General features: G+C 35.7%; 2 protein-coding genes across 2 annotated transcripts; one reads left to right on the forward strand and one right to left on the reverse strand.

Annotated features, from left to right (window-relative positions):
• Nucleotides 1-1,126: 1,126 nt before the first annotated feature.
• On the forward strand, nt 1,127-3,757 carry LOC114731625 (bidirectional sugar transporter SWEET4-like). Its single transcript, XM_028918837.1, has 5 exons — nt 1,127-1,175; nt 1,383-1,419; nt 2,597-2,975; nt 3,097-3,216; nt 3,340-3,757. The coding sequence occupies exons 1-5, from the start codon at nt 1,127-1,129 to the stop codon at nt 3,523-3,525; spliced, it is 771 nt and encodes a 256-aa protein (XP_028774670.1). The 3' UTR covers nt 3,526-3,757.
• Nucleotides 3,758-5,249: 1,492 nt separating this feature from the next.
• LOC114731667 (protein kish) lies at nt 5,250-11,535 on the reverse strand. The gene is made up of 5 exons (XM_028918886.1): nt 11,358-11,535; nt 10,964-11,034; nt 10,745-10,851; nt 8,196-8,230; nt 5,250-5,705 (listed from the first exon to the last, which is right to left on the reverse strand). Exons 2-5 carry the CDS (start codon nt 10,964-10,966, stop codon nt 5,638-5,640), a joined length of 213 nt encoding a protein of 70 aa, XP_028774719.1. The 5' UTR covers nt 10,967-11,034; nt 11,358-11,535; the 3' UTR covers nt 5,250-5,637.
• Between the last annotated feature and the right edge of the window lie 2,138 nt (nt 11,536-13,673).

The following is a 13,673-nucleotide window of genomic DNA, read 5'->3' on the forward strand; positions in this document are numbered from 1 at the left end:
TAATCAAGTAGAAGAGGGAAAGAGGGTATTAAGAAATATGATTATGGTGTTTTAGGAAAAATGTGTCACTTTTCGTATAATTAACTAACTTACCTAACTTCTTTAATCTAATCAAATTAGTGAAATGGGTCTATATTAAGGACCGGAGGAGTATTTAACTATTTATATTTATACTTCATCTGTCCCTGATCACAAGTCTCAGTTTTCGGATTTAATTTGTTGTATATATGAATTTTGTCTTAGCTTAATAAAGATGCGCTTTTGAATAATAAATTATTATAGTTAATGTAAATTTTTCAAATATGAAGTTTGAAATCTCTACCTTACTTAAAACAACATTGTTTTTTCTGAAAAAAAACCTTTTTACTTCACATTAGATTGAAGGATAAATATGCAATTTTACCCATATCTTAGCGTTTAATATCCTGATTTTTTAATAGTACAATACTTATGATCTTATTTTTTATGTAACCAGCATCTTGATGTTATATTTTTAGTTACGTGTAACACTGTGCTAGATTTATTATAAATAAAATTAGGACGCTAGATGCACTAAAATAAAAAGACCATGTGTAAAATTGGACAAACAAAAAATGGGATAAAAATATTGAGTAGAGAGTTTAGCTGAGAAATAAAACCAGGGTAAAATTTTACTTTTACCCTGAACTGAATTTCATGATAAATCTAGTTCCGTGGGAGTGGGCATTGAGAGAGATTGACCCGTAAGCATGCAAGTAATTAGCATGAAGCAAGCAACGAGAAGACGTAGTAAAATTGAGTGAAGTCGCTTTCTGGAGAAATGTGAGATGACCTCAAACACAGTGCCAAGCTGGTAAGTGCCAAAGAAACCATTACGCCTCTATATATAAGTTTCACAAGCCCCAACCCTACATGTCATGCATATATATCATCTACCACCTTTCCTCCCCTGCCACCAAACTCCATTTAGCCGGTCAAAAAAAAAAAAACTCCATTTAAATCCCTCTCTCTCTCTCTCTCTCTCTCTCTCTCTCTCTCACCCCGACTCCATCACTCTCTTACTTCTTATTCACTCTTCACTTTCATTAACCCCCCCCCCAAAAGTTCTCCTCTCTCAGTCTTCATAAGCTTGCCGCCGGCGGCCACCATGACTGCTGCTGCTGCAGAGGTTGCTCGAACTGTCGTCGGCATCTTAGGTCCGTTCTTTAACTCCTTCCTTTTAATTCTCATCGTTTAATTTGTGTCTATATCAAACCTTTAATTTAATTCCCCTTGTGTCGTAATCCTCCGGTCCTAATATTAGTGTGTATAAAGATTTTATATTTCGAAGTGAAAAAGTATTTTACTGAGAGATTTTGATTACTTGTGTTGTGTGTGCATGTTTTTATTACCTTAATTTTCAGGAAACATCATCTCCGGCTTCCTGTTCTTGTCTCCAGTGTAAGATTCATTTCTCTCTTTCACTGCTTAGCTTATCATCATCTTCCTTCCCTGCAAATGGAGGTCAACATTTTATGCTATTTTTTTTCTTTTGATTTTATTTTGAAAATTTAGTTATACTTCAATATTAATTGAAAACTTTTAAGATCACTGAGACTCAGTCCCCTTTAAGATGCATGCATTTATTATTAATTTATCACTTTTCATTTGCATACTAGAGATTGTATGTAAAGTGAAAAAGATGAGAGAATAACAATTAAATTCTAGTTGTATTCTCAATTTATAATTAGATTTTCATTTGCATATGTTTAAATTGAGATTTAATACTTTCAGTCCCCTTTAAGATGGATATGATATTTTGATATCAAATGTGATATTTTTTTTTCTTTTTTGATTCGCATGTTGCTAATTACTATACATGATCTAATTCAAATTAGACACGAACACATCGCACAATAGTGGAGTGTCGTTCTAGCGGCTGATTTGATTTGACTGGGAAAATCTCTGGGCCAGCATATGTTTCAATTGGCCGGTGTTGAAGACAGGACAAGTGTCATTTTGATCTCTTTGATTGCATACTATAGCATAATTACAGCAGAAACATTTTTCATATATAGCAATAATCATCTTGAACTAACGTAATTGATAGACACTAGATAAGATAATAAGGGCTGGCCTGGGTTTGTCTAAATAGTTCTATTTATGAGTTATTTTTAATATATTATACTCCGCCGATTCTTAATATAAGATCTATTTAATTAATTTGATTATATTACAGAAGTTAGGTAAGATAGTTAATTATAAGAAATATGATATATTTTTTCTAAAACACCATAATCATCTTTCTTAATATCCTCCCTCCCTCTTCTACTTGATTATGGTTGATAGAGTGTCGATAGAGATAATTTAGAAAAAATTGATAAATATGAGAAATAAATATTATATTTAAGATCGAAATTAATTCAATAATTAAGTCTTATATTAAGTACTGGAAGAGTATTAAAATTGAGAACAAATTTTTAAATGATAATTTTCTATAGTCAAAAAATTAGATAGAATAAATGTTTAATCTTATAATTAGTTCAGTCATTCTATTATATATGCATAAATAGTATCATCATGTGTGAGGCTGAAAATAATGTTGAAAATGAAAGGAATATTGAATGCGCAAACACAGGCCAACGTTTGTGGGAATATGGAAGAAAGGGTCGGTACAGGAATTCTCGCCGGTGCCGTACTTAGCGACGCTGGTTAACTGTATGGTTTGGACGCTGTACGGCCTTCCGATCGTCCACCCTCACAGCATCCTTGTCGTCACCATTAACGGCTCCGGCGTTGTGATCGAGATCGTCTTCATCGCCCTCTTCCTCATCTATTCTCCTCCCAGAAAGCGAGTCAAGGTCCTCGCCTGGTTCATCCTCGAGCTCATCTTCATCGCTACTCTTACCGTCCTCACTTTAACTCTCGCTCATTCTCACAAGAAACGCTCCGCCATCGTCGGAACCCTCTGCATTATCTTCAACATCATGATGTACGCTTCTCCTTTAGCGGTCATGGTTCGTTCTCCATCAACTCTTAACAATTGTTCTCCATCGATCTCTTATACATACATACGTACATACATATATATATATATCACTTGACTAATGCGTTATCAACTTTGAATTGATTGAGCAGAAATTGGTGATCACCACGAAGAGCGTTGAATTCATGCCCTTCTTCATCTCTCTCGCCGCCTTTGGAAACGGCGTCGCTTGGACCACTTACGCTCTTATTCGTTTTGATCCTTTTGTCACTGTAAATAAATCTCTCTTTCTTCCCTCTCAAAATTCACACACACGCACACACATATATATATATCAAAGTTATAAACAAATGTTGAAGTATATATACTGGTGTTTGTTTCTGATTAATGCTCAGGTGCCGAATGGGCTTGGGACGTTATTGGCGGTGGCTCAGCTTATTCTGTATGCTACCTATTACAAGAACACAAAGCGGTTGTTGGCTGCGAGGAAGGCCAAAGGATCAGAGATGAATAATCTGTCGGAAGTTGTCGTCGGAAATGGAAGCCGAGGCCCCGACAAGATTGAGGCTGCTCCCAAATAATATGATTAACAGGGAGACGTCTGTTATATATAAAAATATAATAATCCTGCTGGATTTTAGGTGGCCAAATTAGAGCATGAGTCTTTTGTTGTCCCACCATTATTTTCTAATCTCTCTACTGCTTTAATCCCCTCCAGATTTAGCTTTGATGAGTATGAGGTTTTGTGGTCCTCAGTCTGAACGCTGAGGAAGGAAAATAAAATAAAGGAAAGCGTGCATGTTCGTATCTGCTTCCAACTCCAAAGATATATTGACTCGTGATTTAAGTTCTAATTGGAAGAAAAAACAGTTTTATTAGCCTCTATGTTGTGGAATGAACTCCACCGATAATATGATCTTTTGCCATTAACAAGTAACTGCACTTCCAATGGGTTTATAAACTCTAGTCCTATGAGGTAATAATAATAAGCTGCGTTTGAGCAAACAAGTCTAGTCCGAAGGGAAGTTGTTTCCCCTCAGATCATTGCAATTACGAACGGGTTTGGATTAAATTTGATGGTTTTTAAAAGTGAAAATTCAGAGTTGATATGAAGATGCAGATGAAAGAAACGTGGTCTGATGCAGATGAGGCATGTAATATGTAATTCGACCAACTAGTACCTTGTGAAAGATGAGTTATTTACAAAATTTGAAAACAAATTTTATTGCATGTTTTTGCACAATTGAGCATTACCAAAATGCGCAATAAAAATTTTAGATTAAATTGTTTTATTGTATTAAGTTGGAGCTTCGTTAAGCATGACAACAATTATTTTACCTAAGGACTACAACGTTTAGTGTTTTGTTTTTTTTTTGGGCCTGAACTAAAACGTTTAGTTGAATGAGTTCTCCGTCAAAATTAATGGGAAAACTTGCTTGAGGAAGCATCAAAGCTTGACATGAAGACGGCTAGAGTGCGGTTAAATCTCTTTGACGTTACTCTATGGATTATGCCAGTTAAGAAGACAAGGGGAAAAAAGCAGGGAAATTACTGAAAATTACTCAATTGTAAAAGTTTATTACCCAAATATATCCAAGGACTCAAATTCATGAGCAAAGGCAACTCATCTTTCATAGGTACAACTCTTCCTCGACTGTGTATAATGTAGTCTTATATTTTTTAAGATAATTCTCACATAGTTAACGAATAGCTACACATAATAAAAAGAAGTTGTACCTGAATTGTTAGACAAATTTTAGATGCCTTTAGATAGATTTTGCAATCAAGAATTTTTTAGTGATTTTCCCAAAGGGAAGCTGTAAATTGGCTCCAGTCACCGGAATACACTCATTCATTAGTTCGATTTGTGTCTCAGTCGCTGCTGGGACTAGGGATTTTAGCAAATTCAAGGCTTTTTGTGAGGGTACTGAAGCTATAAACTTGATTCTGAGAGTCTAGAGTATCAGCCATCCCAGTGAAGATCTTATAGATGAGCATTAGCAGTCATTTAGGCGCGAATTTGTCTATTGTCATTAATTTTAAGCAAAGCGATGCTAATTACTGTGCATCCGCTCCTACTGGATTTGATGTATCCCGATATCAGGGCTCTGGAAACCGGAATCAGATAGATCGGGCTAAATTTACGTGCTAATTATTAATCATCAAGTTGAATATTCCCAGGGCTCTATGTCTGTGTGCACGTGTGCGTGCGCATAAGTCCCAGTACCATATCTTTGACGGCTCAATCTCTGACTTCGATATATTCACCAAAAAAATAAAAAATCTGACTTTGATATGACCCAAATGTTATAAACATCATCAAATGTTAGGATTAAAATGATGAAGAAGAATCCAACTTATGATAGCCAATTGGCCTCTTACACCTACCAAGAGGAAAGATCACAAGAAGCATACAATCATCAATGAACTTTATCAATACTCAAGTTAATGATCATAACGGACACGTTCCTCCGCTCAGGAGGGAAATGAACGTTGAATATATGCAGAAACTACCTACCAGGTTGCGCTGCAATACTACATAAAAAACGCAATAACAAGCTTCAACCATTCAACTCAGAGATCCATAATCCTCATTATATAAGTGGGATTTGGGATCGACAGGGTTCAATAAATCACACTAGTCAATGGATGAAGTAATAGATTTGCTATAACTTTTGCAAGCTAAACCCCTTTCAGAAGAATAGGATAGACACGCCCATTGTAAAACATCCTGCTGCCACCCAAGGGCTCAAACGTTCACCTGCACAATGTCATGTCACAAAGCTAATCATTTACCTATAGCAAAAGAAGGCTTGGGCCTTCAGCCGCTAGAAATTCAACAAACTTTTCACACTTAAATAAAAACAGGACTTCCCAAGAAGAAAACAAAAATAAAGAGCAAAGCAAACCAAGAAATAATGAATGTTCCTAGAATTGACGCGCATGCAAATACGGCTACTACTAAAAGCATGCTTAGGGGTCTTGAATAGCACAAGTGGCATTACATTTTTGGGCGGTAGAGATAGCTGCTGTTACGGGTGAATAAAACCAAACCATAACTGAACATTGAACTGAACTTAATTTGGTTTTTTAGGTTCGTCTAATTTGGTTTTTTTTTTCAGTTAATTATTTCGATTATTTCAGTTATCGGTGTTCAATTTGATGTCTCTTAAAATATTTCGGTTATAACCAAATAACCGAAATTTATTTTTTAAAAAAAACTATTTTTTTAATTTTTTAATCTTTCTCTATTTTCTTTCTTTTTGACCGGCCTCCCTATTTTTCTTTTCTTTTTTTGACCAGCCTCCCTTGTTATTAAGAAAAATACTTACATAAGTCGTGTTTGCCACTTCACCTCCATCACTCCCTGTCTCTCTCCCACAGTCTTTCTCTTTCACTCCCCTCTCTAAAGCCCTAGATCTTGGCATCTTGCAGCTTGCCGACCTCCTTCTCTCCTTTCTCCTTCTTCAACCTTTGTCCTTACAAGTTCATATCTCCACTCCTTGGCCGCCGCAAAGTTCAAACTCACAACTGACATCGCAGATTTGTAGTCGCCAGTCGACACTCACATTCCAGTGTCCTCCCTCCTTGGCTGTTGATTCCAGTCGAAATCCCCCGATTTTCTTGCATTCAGTCTTCACTATTGTGAGGTAAGACATATACATATGAAAATTTCAGCTTGCATTAGCCTCTCTCTTGCATTTGGTCCATTAGGAGTTGATTTGGGCGGCATGGATTGATTCAACAGTGCTTAGGGGTTAACATTATTCAAAGAAAAGCACCTTTTCTTGGGCATGGGCATTGAAAATTTAGAGAATGATGTTTCAAAAAGTGGAATATGGTTTGCGAAAGAGTACAAGAAAGATAGGTGAAGGTAGTTGAACTGATCTATGTCAATGCGCATGGCCATTGGTCAAGTTTTTATTTGGGGCTCTTTTGATGTATCATTATGTGCCTCTTGCCCTCTTTTCTACTTTCTAGTTTGCCCATTTTCCCCCAATCCCTCCTTTTGGCTCAGATTTTATTTCCTTCCCAAACTTTTTTCAGTGGATTTTCTTTTTCTGACAAAATTAACCCGTAAGCACATAACCTAAAAACGACAAATGACTTGCGAGAATGCCTCTAATAATTTTGATTGTTTAGTCAGCTCAATTAATCTTTTTATACCTCATAAATTACGACCAATTTGCTAATTATTATTTATATGAAATGTGTGCGCCTGCAAAATCAAGTCAAACACAACCTCTACATTATCTTGTATGCAATGTGTGCAACATATTAATATTAAGTATACAAAATAATCTAAAATAAACGTATGTTATCTTGTATAAAGCTCATAGAAATTTGATGATGTGATTCATTTGACTTATAAATTAATAGTGTTATAATTTTGATATTGACTTATAATGGTACTTTGTGCCATGTGATATGTTGTAACTGGTATTTTTATTCAGTGAGATGTCTTCTCAAACTATGGGTGATGCTCAAGCTGGGGATTTGCAAACAATTGCATTGGAGGCAACTGTTAATATATTGTAGATACAACATGGAAAAGACTTAAGAGTAAATAAATTTTTACTATTGATTTGTTTGTTTTTCTTTTTCTCAAGTTGCGCACTCTTTAAGTATCTTCCTTAATTGGGCAGCTGCAGGTTTTATGTTGTATGTAAGGAGAGCTTGGGGACTAGTTGGATTTATTCAGACTTTTGTTATGCTGTACTTCAAAATTTTGAATGTTAATGTTGATGTGCTGGTAGTTTGTTTGTTTAGACTTTTATTATGTTTGAATTTAAATTTGTTATCAATTTATATGCTCTTTTGGATCTTTTGTGGGCTTTCAGATAGATTATTAGTGTTTGGACTTTTATTATGTTGTACAAGCTACTGTCATATTGCTTGGAACAGAAAAGGCCCAAAAAAAGCCCACTAACCGAACCGAATTTATTTTGGTTAATTCGGTTCGGTTAGTTGTTGCACTTCGGTTTTGGTTTGGTTTCATAAATATGCACATTTCGGTTATTCAGTTAATTAAGTTATCACTGTTAACCAAACCAAATAATCGAATGCTCACCCCAAGCTGATGTAATGATCTATCTTTTATAGGACAAAGCACAAGAGAGCAAACACTAAACAACGTTAAAGTCAAGTGCAATAACAAGCAAAACAATAACTGGCCATATTGAACTATTCGAGATTGAAGTCAATATAACTGACTATTATAGGCATGGCTAGAGAAATCATAAAAACGAACCTATTCTAGCCGCCTTCCAAAAGAATCCCCGAAACCTGCAAGGTGACACCAAAAAATGGTTTATTAAAATCTAAAATTTATACATGCAACTGTACTGATTAACTTAAACAAATACATGATTTTTGCATAATTGGAATCCAAAAGGTACAAGAAGGAACGCTAAAAGTAAAGTATCCCAAGCTAAAACCACTTATTTTTATTGAGTTGCATGTAAAGGGATATACAACACCAAAAATCAAGTGGCCATCCTATCAAGGACATAACCAAGACGAGAGACCGGTGATATCAAAGCCAGCAGCAGCTCTTAAATCTGCAAGTGACATGGCGTTCCCACTACTTCAATTTGTAGGCCTATTTTAAGGGTCAAACTACCGACATGGGCATGGTTCAAGTGTATAAAATTTCAGTGAAAAAAACAAAGGTAAACCAGATTATCTAAAACATGCATGCCATTTCCCCACCCTTACTTTCCAGGGTAGGTTCTCGTCAGACCCAAATTAAAGTACAATAAAAATATTATGTTGCAGGTAATCCGAATCCAAAACAGAAAAGAACATACATAGGCATGATGCATTTTTCTTGTTTCTTGATTAGATGTTGTAATTTAAGAAGGGAAAAGTAACTTTTGGATGCCTTTCAATTCTAGATTGAAAAGATACGGACTCCTGTGCATACGAACAAGTCTCAAGGCATGAATTGTACATTTCATGGGCTGCAAATAGCACAATTTGCTACAGATTTTACATATTATATTGATATTGATTAATCGATTCCTTGCTTGTATTAAGAAAGATGGAAATTTAAATTTTGAGGCAACTCAATCTAATAAATTAGAAAATTGAAATGGTGCTCTACAATGTTCATCACTGTGTCCAGGAAGGCTGATTTTATTGAAATCAACTTCACCAGTCACCAATAGCATTGTCACAAAGATGTGCATTGGATATTGCTCTTCATTGATTTTTGCCAGTGGGGTTTGATTCTGGAGGAATAAAAAGACCGGCAATACATATTCTGTGCCTCCTTTTGACCTTCTCACTTGTTCATCTAGCTCTTGCATGATTTCTCATGTGACTTGTCCCCATCCCCCCCCCCCCAATTTCTCTTTTCTTCATGTATTGGGTCAATGTTAACTTGTTGCTCCCTCTACTCAATAGAGGGATCAGTAGACTGCAGTGCTTGATTTTTGGGTCCTTTAGAGATAAAGAATGGCAGTGCTGCATGCATGGGAGGTGGCAATTAAAGCGTTGTAGGACCTTAACCATTGCTGCAGTGTACGAGTCTTACCTGATGACTTTGGTTGATGCTTTGTATGAGAAAATCTGACTCCACTGCACTCGAGTGGACCTCCTTTAATCTCACATTACATTTATAATTTATGTATATACTAGCCTTGTATACCTAAGCCAATGAACTATATTCCTCAAATCCTGCGATTATGGAGCCTTTCTCAAGATTCCTCTCTTCTTACCAGCACCATCCTCACTCTGTCACCTATGTCATCCACCATAGCTCACTAGTGTTGTTGTCTCCAGCAACTTGCATCATTCTTTTCTTGCACTCAAGTGTTTCTGACATTTGATCTCAAGCATTTCTCAAGAATTTAAGGTATTAATTTCATTCATTCACCTCCTGCTTTATTCCTGCTGTTGCACTATTGAGAAAAAATCCCTCACATAATAACTCTCTCTCACATTTCCTCCGCTTTGGATTCTCTCTCCTTCATAGAACAGACATCCTATTCAGATGGACTAAGATTGATTATGGCAAACAAAATAAAAGGAGAAAACTCCCTCCGAAGTCAAAATCCCCAAGGAAGGGGAAAGGGTTAAATCCTAGAATCCATTCATTCCTCTCCCTTTAACTTCATCATGTGGCTGTGAGCATGAGGAGAATGGAGTATGACTTTGTTTTAGTATCTATTTGGATGAAAATCTGGTTGATCTTCAGGTAGAATGATCCAACGGAAGTAAATTTAGTCTGTACAAGTGACACATTTTTCACACCTTGAAAACCCCCTCTCCTTGTTTTTATTTAACAAGATGATTAAAATTCCTATGTTCCCTTGCTTTTATTTGCAATTAAGTTTAATTGGATTTTTTCCCTTTAAAGGCCACCCATCCATTCAAACTGATATAGGCCAAATTGATTAGTTCAATTTCAAACAAGATGAATAGATTACTTTCAGTATGATAATTCAAGCCATTCAACTAGAAGAATTTGCTTGGTGGTGGAAACAAGACTGTCCCAATCAAGCCATTGCCCACCCTTAGACGGTTAGAAACTCCAATAGAGTTACACTGGAAATTTAAAGGATGGAAACTACATTCAACTAAGTGTAGTAAAGAATTTGATGCAGCTGAATGTTTGAAAAATGAGTCACATTATTCAAATCTTATGAAGAGTGTCTTTCTATGAATTATATAAGTATATTGAATTATTGATAAGATGATATATTGATGATGATGATTTAGGGGCACATCTCCGGAAAAGTTGAAATTGGCAACGGGTCAATGAAAGCATACAAACGAGAGCAAAAGAAAGCATACCCAGTTTTCTGTTCAAGTATGGTGGGAAACTGCATCTTTAGAAACGTGCACGTACAAATCACCAACAGTACCACCGTCAGAAAGGAGTGGAAATTAAAAAGAGCTGACTGAGACCGTTAAAACGAAGGAAAAAAAAATGAACTTGTAAATGCCAGCCACAGATTGAATGATACGAAATTGAAAACAAAATGAGACAGAGTAAGTTAGAAGTGGCATTACCATGCCTGAGAAGGTGGATTTAAAATTGATCTGATGCTTCCTTCAATACCGCCTATTGTCTCCCACTGGATCTGCAGGGACGGTCGGGAAAAAACCAGAAGAAATTAATTAAAAGTTGAACTTTTTATTATTAACGGAATCGTAGGATTAGTTCTATAGGCTTATGAGTTAGGACAGATTCCTTTCGCCTCAACACACCGATCACGGAAAATATAATTCCCTGCCGACAGGCAAGGGCACAGGCCCCTACCACTGAATTCAGAAGAAGAGAAGCATGAGAATGTAATTTAAGAGAGCGATTCCCTTGTTCCCACTTTGCTTAATATTTCTGCACCTCGTGTAAATCCCCGTTTGTTGAATGATTCTAGAATTTTAAAGGTGTTAGATGACTAACCAGAAACTCAACTGATGGAGGACGAAGGAGCTGCCGCCTGAACTCCGCCGTTGTGCCGCAGGGTCCGTCGATCTAGTGGGTGTGCCGTAGGCTGCTCGTAGCCGGTGTCCCTAGACCGGAGATGCTTGGCGGGGAACCGAAGGAACGAGAAATGCCGGAACTTCCAGTACTGGTTCGCGGATCGAAAATTTGTCACTGGGTAATTTGTTTTTTAAATTGAGCTCGAGCAATATCATGGATTATTTGTTCATGATCAGTTGGGTTGGATTGGGCAATTAGGTTGCTGCAGCGGGTTGGATCTGAGGCAACAATTTTGGCCCAAAAAGAAAATGATTTTGAACTGGCACTTCAACTCCTTGTGTCTAGCAAAAACGGTTAATCCTTCACAATATAATAGATTAAGGTTTGAATATCTATTAGAAGAGGCATCCACATTTAGTGTTCGATGATACCTCGAATAAAATTACTTCTAATAAGAGGATACCTATGTTTAGGAGTGTTCATAAAGCCTGGTTGCCCGCAATGCCCATAAAAAAATAAAAAAAAACCCAGCCCGCCTTAAAAAAATGGCCCAAAAAAAAATATTAGGCATGTTTAGGTCGGGCAGATTGTCCAGCAGGGCTAGGCATCGCCGCATCGGGCACGGTATACTGCCCTGTCTGCAAAAACATATATAATTTTATTTATACATATTTCATTCGTCTCATTTATCTCCTAAATTAAACTCATTATCGCATCAGTATTCAGTGTTTATTAAACTTATTTATTTTTGAATGATTTTGAGAGTTAGATGTCTTCTCATTTATTATGATATGTATGACAATTCTTTTTTTTTTAATGCAAACATCATGACCATTAGCAATTTGTATATTGACAGATAAGTAATTATATATCGTTTATTTTGAACATAACTTTGATGGCCTATGAAAGGATGATCGAGTTATTTTTTAAATTTGTTTTGCTTCTTCTTTTTCTAAAATTGCCGTCTCTTTGTTTGGTTAAAATTAAAAGTTGATCAAGATACTTTATAAATTTATGAAACCAAAACAAAGTTTTTTTTTAAATATAACTGATTACATCCTCTCATAAGTATTTGGGAGTTATGGGGAAAAATATTAGTATTTGGTTAAGAAATTTTAAAAACTAAAAAAGCAATTAAGTTTAATAAAATATACTAACAATATTTTTTTATCATAGTCTACTCCTCTTAGTCATTATAAAATGTAGCTTCATAGTGTATTAATTAGTAATAACTAAGTTAAAGCCAAATTGTCATTGTAATATAAAGTTATATTAGATTATTTATAGAGACATAAATAATTAGTTAATTGATATAATATATTGATTTATTGGGTATGGAAGTCCGCCCTATCCAACCCGCATTTGCTCCATCCAAACTTACTAGGGCTTTTCATGGATAAGACTGGGCAACGGGTTGTATTTTTCAACCCGTTTATTTTTCAAGCTACACATCGGGCAAGAGTCTTGCCTTGTCCAGCTCTGCCCATGTGCAACCCTACCTATGCTTTTGAGGGGAAAAATCTCCTTAGCATAATACAATAGCTGGTTTTATATTCAGTTTTATAATAACCTAATTTACTTTATTTATCATATTTATTTATTTATTTTTAACATAATTATTGTAATAGTTACACATATTAAAAATTTTATCAAATAATAATTCTAGTAAATACATTTAATTAATAAGATATTTTAAAAAATAATACTTATTTATTATAAATAATTAGTTTAACTAATTTTTTCAATTTACTCAAATTAATCGATTACTCTTTATTATTTTCTTAACAGTGAACTTTTTTTTTAATCGCAAAGGAAAATTAAATCACCGAAACCGCGTCGTCTGCTACAAAATTCCACACACTCAAACAGGCCCTTAAACACGACTTTAATCTTCCCGCCTCCTGCGGTCTTCCTCCGCGCGCGAAGAAGCTTTATCCCTTCAAATTTCCAAATCTTGATCATTAGGTGCAGAAGTATCGCAAAAGATGGGGAATGTGAAACGATGGACTGTGACCTATACGAAGCACATCAAGCAAAAACGCAAAAAGTACCAAGATGGTTTTCTAGAACTCGAGAGTTCAACTAACAAGGTATTCTAACTACGATTTTCTACCATGTCTTCAATTACGTCCTGGATCGGACGAACGGTGACGGCATTTTCTACCTACACTTATTACCTCTATTTTTATTTTACCATATTTTATATTTCGATTTCCAATGCTTTTTGGAGCCCTTCTTATTATTACTACTCTTATGCAGAATTTGGCAAGTTTCGAGTAACAAAATCTATATGCA

Source organism: Neltuma alba, unplaced genomic scaffold (genome assembly GCF_004799145.2).
Source record: "Neltuma alba isolate B1F8T4 unplaced genomic scaffold, ASM479914v2 tig00012839_pilon, whole genome shotgun sequence".
Taxonomy (NCBI): Eukaryota; Viridiplantae; Streptophyta; class Magnoliopsida; order Fabales; family Fabaceae; genus Neltuma; species Neltuma alba.

Bases quoted from the DNA above. Each gene is read 5' to 3' on its own strand.
- LOC114731625 (XM_028918837.1), top strand. From the start codon at position 1,127: ATGACTGCTGCTGCTGCAGAGGTTGCTCGAACTGTCGTCGGCATCTTA. The intron at 2,976-3,096 runs GTTCGTTCTCCA...TTGATTGAGCAG, and splicing joins CTTCTCCTTTAGCGGTCATG to AAATTGGTGATCACCACGAA. The intron at 3,217-3,339 runs GTAAATAAATCT...ATTAATGCTCAG, and splicing joins GTTTTGATCCTTTTGTCACT to GTGCCGAATGGGCTTGGGAC.
- LOC114731667 (XM_028918886.1), bottom strand. The intron at 8,231-10,744 runs GTATGCTTTCTT...GTCACCTTGCAG, and splicing joins ATACTTGAACAGAAAACTGG to GTTTCGGGGATTCTTTTGGA. The intron at 5,706-8,195 runs GTTCGTTTTTAT...GACATTGTGCAG, and splicing joins TTGGAAGGCGGCTAGAATAG to GTGAACGTTTGAGCCCTTGG.